At 38.9% G+C, this 9,350-nt stretch overlaps 1 protein-coding gene across 1 annotated transcript; it reads left to right on the top strand.

The window, feature by feature from the left end:
- The first annotated feature begins 771 nt into the window (after nucleotides 1-771).
- Nucleotides 772-1,745, top strand: LOC126629787 (senescence-associated carboxylesterase 101-like). The gene is made up of 2 exons (XM_050299934.1): nucleotides 772-1,223; nucleotides 1,620-1,745. Exons 1-2 carry the CDS (start codon nucleotides 861-863, stop codon nucleotides 1,743-1,745), a joined length of 489 nt encoding a protein of 162 aa, XP_050155891.1. The 5' UTR covers nucleotides 772-860.
- Nucleotides 1,746-9,350: the final 7,605 nt, after the last annotated feature.

Raw genomic sequence — 9,350 nt, 5'->3', positions numbered from 1 at the left:
ATCTCGCTTATCGATCTTACAAAACTAAATCTTTACTCCTAATCATGCAAATATGAGATTCCGATAACAAGAAGGAAACTGCCTGATTTGTATTATGGGCAAAGAAAGCAATCATCTGTGACGGAACTTGGGCCGTACCGTGATTACACCTGGACTCAACTCCTCAAAACGATACCTGCAATACAACATTTCATCATTTACACAACAAACTAAGCAATACCAATGGCAACTTGTTAGACCCATTCTCGTTAAGGAAACTTGTCACAGCTGATGGAAGTGCAGCCTGTCCTTGGCTATGATTACCCATACCTGCACTTATAAACACAGAAATCAGGGTTGCATCCTGTAACTATTACATAACATTATATTCTCTTTGAGACGTTTTTAAATGGTAGATTGAGGAACATTTATTTTAATCCCTTGAAGAGACATTTGAACTAGAGTTTATTTTTCAAATGCTAGTCTAGTTATTCTCTTCAGAGCTGCCGGGGGAAACCATTGCTTTCAATAAAGTCGACATTATACATATACTAAAACCCAACACAAAAAATACTGTTCATTAACAGTGTTCTTCCATTTTCATCCCTGCTTCTTTTTTGTTATTTCAATTTTGCCCCTATTGTTTTGCTGTCAAATGAGTAACAGTTTTGTGATGCGTGGGATCCTCGACCGCTTTCTTCCTTCTTCCCCCCTCCATCCTCACCCCATCTGGCAAACCTTCATCCCTCTTCATCTCTTCTATCGCTCACCGCTTCACCACAGAAAAACTTAAACCACATCCCTATCAAGTTTCAATCACCGTTTTTAACTATTTCAAAAACATTCTCTCCGTTTAACTTTGCTTCAATTTTTTGTTGGTGATGGACAGAATTAGCAGTGCGGGGCTGGAACTAGCAAATGTGCTGGTGACTTCTCCTCCCCTGCACCAGTCATGGGACGCAATTCAGAAGCAAAAGCTCCAGACAGCTGCTGATCCGAATGCACAAATGGCCTTATACATTAGTGAAACCAAGCACTCAAACACCACCATCATATCTTTTCTTACTTCACCAGTCAAGGTTCAAGATCCACAAGCGATGATTTCATCGACGACTCTCAAGGGCACAAATTTTCTTCTCTTTGAGTTTTTGTGCAGCAAAAAAACACCAAGTTACTCCATCAATGAATTGGCAATCAAATTCTTCGCCTTGAATCACACCAACCTCGATCTTCTGCAAACAAAGGTGTGTACTGTTATCTCAAATAATGATTTCCAATTTTTGTCTATTCTTCTCCTACTGAATCAAACTTTTTCATTGCTTTGACGACTATTAATTTTAGTGAGAAACGGTTAGAAATGATATTTATAATGTTAGATTACTTTCTACTTAATTAGTTTGGCTTCTTTGACAACTCTTAATATTAGCGAGAAACACTTACAAACACCTCATTATTAGTGTTATAAGAGCCGAATGTCGTAAAATCGATTCTATTTTGTTTTTTTTGTTGTTCAAAATGGTGTTGAATGTTATTTGTTTTTACCACGAATGTATTTTGAGGAACTTATTTGTAAAAGACGTCTCCGAATTAATTATATAGCTAGCAGTTCAGTAACTGACCAACTTCATGCAATATTTCAGCTGGTAGAAAGCAGCAATTCCAACTCATCGATACTTATCACTGGACATTCTTTTGGAGGCTGTTTAGCTACCCTTTTCACCTTATGGCTGCTACAAAGCCTCAACTTGTCTTATCTATATCATTAACCACTGCAACCATAATATCCTCAAGCAAGATATCGTCGGCCCAAGTGTATTGTTTCCCACTAGAATGGCCATCTAATAAATAGAGTCTACTTGAGCTTGTGACTTGGACTCATTTTTAATTAAATAAAGCCTGAAGCATATTTAATTAAACATGTCCAATGGGCCCAAAATAATTAATCTAATATAATTAATAATTAAGTCCATCTAATCATTATCCTAGTTAACATTGCTAAAACTACCATAGGTGTGTGACATCTTAGGTTCTAACTAAAGTCAGTAGAGACATTGATTGATTAATTAATTAATTAAATTTCACAAGCAATGAGTGACATTTAGTAGCATTTCATGGCTAACTGAATTAGAAGAAGTATACGCGAAATAATCATGATACTCCTTCAAACCTTGATTGTAGTTACAACGTAACTCGGTTCTTCTACCATACATTTCCCAATCAAGATTTAAGTGCAATGGATTAATGTCAAATCACATATAGATATCTATGGTCACCATGATGCATCTTATGTTGAAGCAGTTCTTACAAACATAGCTTGATCAACAATTACTTTGGCAAGAGATTTTCGAGATGGCTCTCCAAGTGGTTTCAGTAGATGGCGATAAGATTCTTTATTCCGCATTCATGTATCTCCATAACAATACATAGGAACTCAAGTATCACACCCATGAATATACCGTATAATCCATTTCACGATTCATCAATGCCCTTTCCTGAATTATACATATTATCATTGTTTTTGTCATAATCATTGTTTTCTTGACAAAATCATCTACTCACAATGCTAACAACTTGTGAGATATCAGACCTAACACGCCGTAACATACATCAAGCCAACAACAACACTAGCATATGGAATTTGTAACATGTCCCGACTTTCTTCTTTTGTTCTAGGAGACACAGAAGCATTAAGTTTGAAATGAAAAACAGGAGGTGTACTAATCGGTTTTGTTTTGTCGTTCATCCCAAAACATGTAGTACCTTCTTCAAATAATGCTTCTAAGACAGACTGATATTGTCATTCTTTCAATTTCTTTCAATCTCCATACCAATACCTTCTTTGCTTCTCACAAATCATTCATATCAAATTCATTACTCAACCAAGTCTTCGGTTTTTCAATCTCCACCTTGCTCTTACAAGTTATCAACATATCATCAACATATCATAGCAACTAAATGAAGGTACCATCTTGTAGCTTACGAAAATCGACATAATGGTCATAAGGACTTATTGTCTATTTCTACTGGAACTTCAATCAATCAAATCGCTTATATCATTGTCGTGGAGGCTATCTTAAATCATACAATGACTTCTGTAATTTGCAAACCTCCTTACCAGCAACTTAACTTTAAAACTTTATGGCTGAGAATGTAAGGCCATCTCCAACCGATGACTAGCTAAAGGGCTCGTTTTAGCCCTCTGACCCTCCAGGATATTAATATTTTAATGAACAGTACATGGCCATATTTGCCTCCTTCTCCAACCGATGGTCATAGGGCCAAATATAATTTATTATTTCAATTTAAAAACTACAACAACTTAAATTTAAAAACTACAACTTATATTTAAAAACTACAACTAAAATTTAAAAATGGCAAATTAAATTTAAAAACTACAAATTAAATTTGAAAACAATAGTAACTTAAATTTAAAAATTTTGTGAGGCATGGTGAATGAATAGTTTAGGTATTGATAGGAAAAAAAAAATAGAATTTTTTAGAATTAAAAAAAAAGGCCCAAAAAACCTAAAAAAATAAAAAAATTTGAATCCAACGGTAACTTGCGCCAACTAGTCGTTGGATTCAAAATTCTTTTTAAGAATTCTTGTCGGTTATAACCGACATGATTAATCGGTTTTCTGGCCAGCCCTTTCCGATTCTGTAGGGCCCTCTCAAATTCCACAGCCCTCTGGCCTAACCCTCGGTTGGAAACGGTTTTCGAGCTATTTTCAGCCCTTTGACCCTCTGGACCCTTCGGTTGGAGATGGCCTAAACTCTTCTTTCAAATCACCATGTAAGAACACCATCTTGACATCAAGTTGTGAAATCAAGGTCATACTCCACAACCAAAGCTAGCAAAATACGAATAGAAAAAATGCTTTACAACAGGATAAAATACCTCATTGTAGTCAATGCCTTCTTTCTAAGCATAGCCCTTAGCTACCAATCTGCTTTGACTCTTGTTGATGCAAATTTCCTCCATCTCTAGCTTTGACTAAAATGCACCTGCAAAACAATCAACACCTTTGATAATAAAAAAAAAAAAAACCTAAGCTTCACGCGCCCACGAGTTGGGGGGGTTAGGCCAATGGATCTCTGATGCCTAAGTTAGTTTCTCTGAAAAAGAGTAAGTGTTTAGGGCTTTTAGAGGTAGCAAAATCTTACTGAAATTTGGTAGAATTGGGGATATATATCGAGAGGAGAGGGCTGGCCATGGTGTTAGGGTTTTGCCCTACACATGGCGGCATCCTATTGGCCAAGGTTTATGGAGAAATATTCTCAAGATATTAGATAGGAAATAATATCTTGAGATAATGAAGTAAATATCCCTAATTGATTTAAATAGGGATTACTTACTTGAATGGAGTCAATATTCAATTGGGAATGTATTAAAGATAGGATTTGGGTAATTAATCCTTATCTTTAATGTTTTGACTTTTCCTTGCCAAGAGCATGTGAGCTATTAGCAGTCATATTCAGCTGGATGGACCTTTAAAGGTGTGAGTTGCGCGTGAGAGTATTTGAGGAGCTTGCCCAATTAATGATGGCAACCTTGTCTTTCTTGAGCAAAAATCAACGTGTCACCTCTTGAATTTTTGGGATTATTTTAGTTTCCACAAATGCCGCCACACCTGCTGGGCTGTACGTAGGAAAATGGCAGTAAGTGTAGAAATCCCAAGCTACATGAGCTTGTAGAGTTGTGTCCCAATTTGAATAAGATCTCCTTCCTGGATTTGGAGATAGACTTCTTATAGGAAAAGGAAGCCAATTGCCCCCAATACCTATTTAATTTTTCCTTAAGCAAGGGATTAAATAAATTTGAAGAACAATCATCATTCCAACAAGGAAGAGAGAAGCCAGAGGAAATTTGTTCCCCCTTCCCTAACTTTCTTCTTCTCTTGCCTTTGCAAAGAGTCATCTGTCATCGTTTTTTTCCTTTCTCCTTTGTGCTGCACCAAGGTAAGAAAAATTTGAACTTTCTTCTTCTTAATTCTTGAGAGCCTTGGGGCTTGAAAAATTAGCTCGCATAGGGCCGAGGACATGTGAAACACATGGCAAGGGTGCCACGGGGCTGCTGGATGTGTAGAGGGTGCAGTGGCGGAGCTCGGCTGGCGTTGACTAGAACTTGGCTTAGCTGGGTCGAGGTGCAGGCGCATTGGGGAGCGGAGCTGGGCGAGCCATGAGGCTCTAACCCTTTTGGGTTCGAGCTTGGCACATGCCAAGCATGAAGGAGCAGGCTTGAGCTTGATGTGGAGGGCTGAAGAGAGAAAGAAACTGGCATAGGGCGCTTGCTTGCAGGTTGGGCCAAGAGGCCTTGGGCCCTGTTGGGCCTGTTGGACACGCTGGGCACGAGAAAGAGATGGCAGGGGTCCGGACCGTGAGGCCTAGTGCATAGCTAGGTTCCTACTGTTTAGGCATGCGTTAGAAGAGAGAAAGTATGAGGGTTGGGCCTTTATGGCCTAGCCAAGCTGGCGAGCTGGGTCGTAGGGCCTGGTGCTGGGACGCTGGGCTCTGTGGTCCCCCCTTTATATATATATATATTTTATTTTTCTTGTCGTGAGCTACCTTCTAAATATTTTTCTTCGTACTTTTTTGCATAAATTTTGAGATGTCTTCCTCTTATGGAAAAAGTGACGAATATCTTCCACCTTTGTATTGTCAAGGTGGGCTATTTCAAGGTTGCACATGTCAAGATCAATTTCAATGAGCTGTTTCGGGATTTTCTTGAGACGTACAAGCATGCAATTCCGTCAGGGGTTCATTTCAAGCGGGTGAAGGATGATAGCGGCGAGGGTGCCATTGATAGGAAAATGGACATCAAATTCCATCTGTATTAGTTCGTGTTGGGATTTACTTTTCCCATGCCGCGTCTTTTTCAGGAGGTGATCTGCTCCATGAAATGCGCGTCTGCTCAGTGCTCCTCAAATGCAGTTCTTGCGATGGTGGGATTTTCAAACTTGAGTAGGTTCTTTGATCTTGGCTTGACCATCAATGAGTTATGGTACTACTTTGAAACTGGCCACAAGGAAGGCATGGGGCAGCTGTGGTCTAACCATAGGTTGCTTGTTGCTTCCTGCAAAGGTGATTATGAGTGGGCGAGAGATACCTTAGAGGTAAGTGGAGAGTAGGAGTTCGACTCCTCACCCAAGCTGCGTGTTCCGACTTTATCTATCAGCGGTAAGTGAACTACTTCATTCTTAGCCTGCTTGAATTTTTTTAGCTGCTCCATGACTTCAATTTATTGATTGTCCTTCTTACTTTATGTAGATTCGGATTTTGGCTCAACTCCAAGAGGTGGATATGAAGAAGGTGCACATTGCCTTGGGCATTTCTGCTAAGTACCGTGAGTGGCGTTGGCTGCTTAGTCCTCTCCGTCAGAAGAAAGGTGGGCTGCCTCCGAAGGAAAAGATTAAGCTTTGACTTTTCCTTGTCAAGGGCAGGTAAGCTGTGGGCAGTCGTATTCCACTGCATGGACCTTCAGAGGTGTGAGCTGCGCGTGAGAGTATCTGATGAGCCTGCTCATTTAATTAGGGCAATCTTGTCTTTCTTGAGGGCAATCTTGTCTTTCTTGAGCAAAATGTCCACGTGTCGCCTTTCGAATTTTTGGAATTATTTTAGGGTCAACAAATCTTACATTGCCTTTTCCCAAAGATTTCAACTTCTTAGCATAAACCCATTTGCACCCAATTGCTTTCTCTTCTTTTCCAAGTTTCATTCTTATGAAATTATCCATCTCCTCATCCACAGACACATTCCAATCTCCAAACTTTAAACTTTTGATTGCTTCTTTGTAAGTGGATGAAATCTCATCATTAATAACAAGAAATACAAGTGTCATATAATCAATATACTGAGAACGCTTTTAAAATTGATATTTAAGTAATCCATTGGCAACACATGATTGGGTTGTGGACTCTATATGAATAACAAGTAAGCACACTAACAGGTTTTTTAACGATGTTAGATGACAAGAACAAATTTAAGAATTGAAACAAGACATGATGAGGAATGCAATTGATGAGTTTGAAACAAACTGATAGTTGATGAAACAGAAAAGAATATTTGCGATTAAAACCCAAAAGTAATGAAAACGAAGAGAAAAAAGGAAAAGTAGTTTGAATATACCAATAAAAACCAAAAGGGAAATTTTATTTAAACCCATGTAATATCTTTCTACACCCAACTTAAATATTAAATGTTAGTTGTCTATTTTACCCTGTTGCATAATTATTATTAAGTACAAAATGAAATTAATAATAAAACTTAAATTTATCAATAAACCCAAACACTATAATTAAACCCTACGATCACTCTTTGTTTATCCTATGTTCATCCAGCGAAAACACTAATAGCTCTCATAGAGAAAAATAAGTTTTTTTTATTGATGGATGATGATTTTGAAGTTTTGAATCCTCCAACCAAGATATGACTCAATTTATGAATTTTTTGTTCGTTGGATTTCAATTTTTTAGAATTTAGAAGATGAGTATTTTGGTTTTAATTTTTTTTTCAATCAATCCCGCATAGTTTGTTTATCTTTCTGTAACAGCAAATTGCTGCAGTCGCTCAACAAAAAAATAAAGAAAGAAAGTGTTTCAATTAATATTAGAAGCCATGTTGAAATCAATTGATTGAAGGAGGAGTCCCTGCGTAGCTCCTGCTCCAATTCAATGCTTATTCCTGATTCACGTGCAGCGATTCGTCTCTACCACCACTACCACCACCACCACCACCACCACCTTCTCTCTTGTCCTTTCCATCTTTTGTGCTGATTTTCTTTTTTCTGCAGCTACCTGCAACTATGTGAAACCCTCCAATCATAAACAAAGAAAAAAAAATCTACTTCGATAAAACACAACCTAATCACCTCCAACCCTACCTAATTTATTAATTAACCAAAAATCATCATGAATAAATTTTAAGCTCATCAATTTATTCAAACTTCCAATCTCCTTTCATATATGGCCTTTTATCGAATTAAAAAATAAAAAAGGGGGGGGGGACTTGAAGAGAAAAACAAAACCAGAACAATGCACTCGTTGACCGATAATGCAAAGGGAGAGATGGTGATACATGGTTTTTGTCAACATTTATAGAAGTGTTAGTCTTGTTATCAGTCATGGCTGAATTTGACACACCCTGACCTGGAAAGGTCGAAGCATGTTGGCCATCACTGTGAGGTGACGTAACCATAAGGGTTGTTTGTACCATACTTGACCAATCCCGAAACTACTAAGCACCGGTCAACGTTATGCCGTCAAGGACCTAGAAGAGTTTCCCTCCAACCAGGAGGCCAATCACAGCGCGACACGTGTCGACATCAGAAGCCAATCATATCGCGACATGTGTCAACATCAGAAGCCAATCATAACACGACACGTGTCAAAGTCAGAATGAAACTAGAAACTCTCTTCTATAAATAGAGATTATTCTCTCACAATATTTCCTAATGTTATTTGTACTAAATCATTCACTTGTACTCACTAAAGGAGAGCTTGAACCTATGTACTTGTGTAAACCCTTTATAATTAATAAGAACTCCTCTACTCCGTGGACGTAGCCAATCTGGGTGAACCACGTACATCTTGTGTTTGCTTCCTTGTCCTTATCCATTTACATATTTATCCACACTAGTGACCGGAGCAATCTAGCGAAGGTCACAAACTTAACACTTTCTGTTGTACCAAAGTCCTCGCTGATTTTGTGCATCAACATTTGGCGCCGTCTGTGGGAAACGACACTTATTCCCACTCTTTTCAGCTTTGTTAAGCTGGTTTCCACCATTCGTACACTCTCTTTTGACCAGGCATCCCTCTCCAACATGGGGAGCAAAGGAAGCCGCAGCACGCAGAATGACACCCCTTTGCACTTAGTGCAAAACAACGAAAGAGGGAAGGAAAAAGGTTTGCTCTTCAAGCTAAAGTCGATGAGCTAGAAGCTCAGAACAACAAGATAGCAATGAAGATGAGGTCCTCTAGGAGCAGTATGAGAAGCTCTTTGAGACACTCAATGAAACAAGGCGTACTCAAACACACGAGCTCGTTACCTCTGTGGACATCAACCATCATCTGGGTGCCCTCCAACATGAAGGGTCACCTTCCTTCGACATGGGTATCCCTGATGAAGAGTGAGCTAATCATCAAAACATTGATCAACATGAGACATCTCACAACCCAGCTGCTTCGACCCGAATCAGGAGAAGTAGAGGAAAACACCTCCTTGCAGAAGGGTTGGAAAGATCGAAAACCGTTTATCGTGACTGCCGAGACTTCCTAAAGCAATGTCGAGAGAATCCTCTCCACATATGCTCTAAGATCAATGACCCAAAGGTTCCTCAAAGACTCGATCCCCTCCCACGACCCAGGCTAACT

This window comes from Malus sylvestris, chromosome 1 (assembly GCF_916048215.2).
Source record: "Malus sylvestris chromosome 1, drMalSylv7.2, whole genome shotgun sequence".
Taxonomy (NCBI): domain Eukaryota; kingdom Viridiplantae; phylum Streptophyta; class Magnoliopsida; order Rosales; family Rosaceae; genus Malus; species Malus sylvestris.
This window is presented reverse-complemented; position numbering and strand designations above follow the sequence as displayed.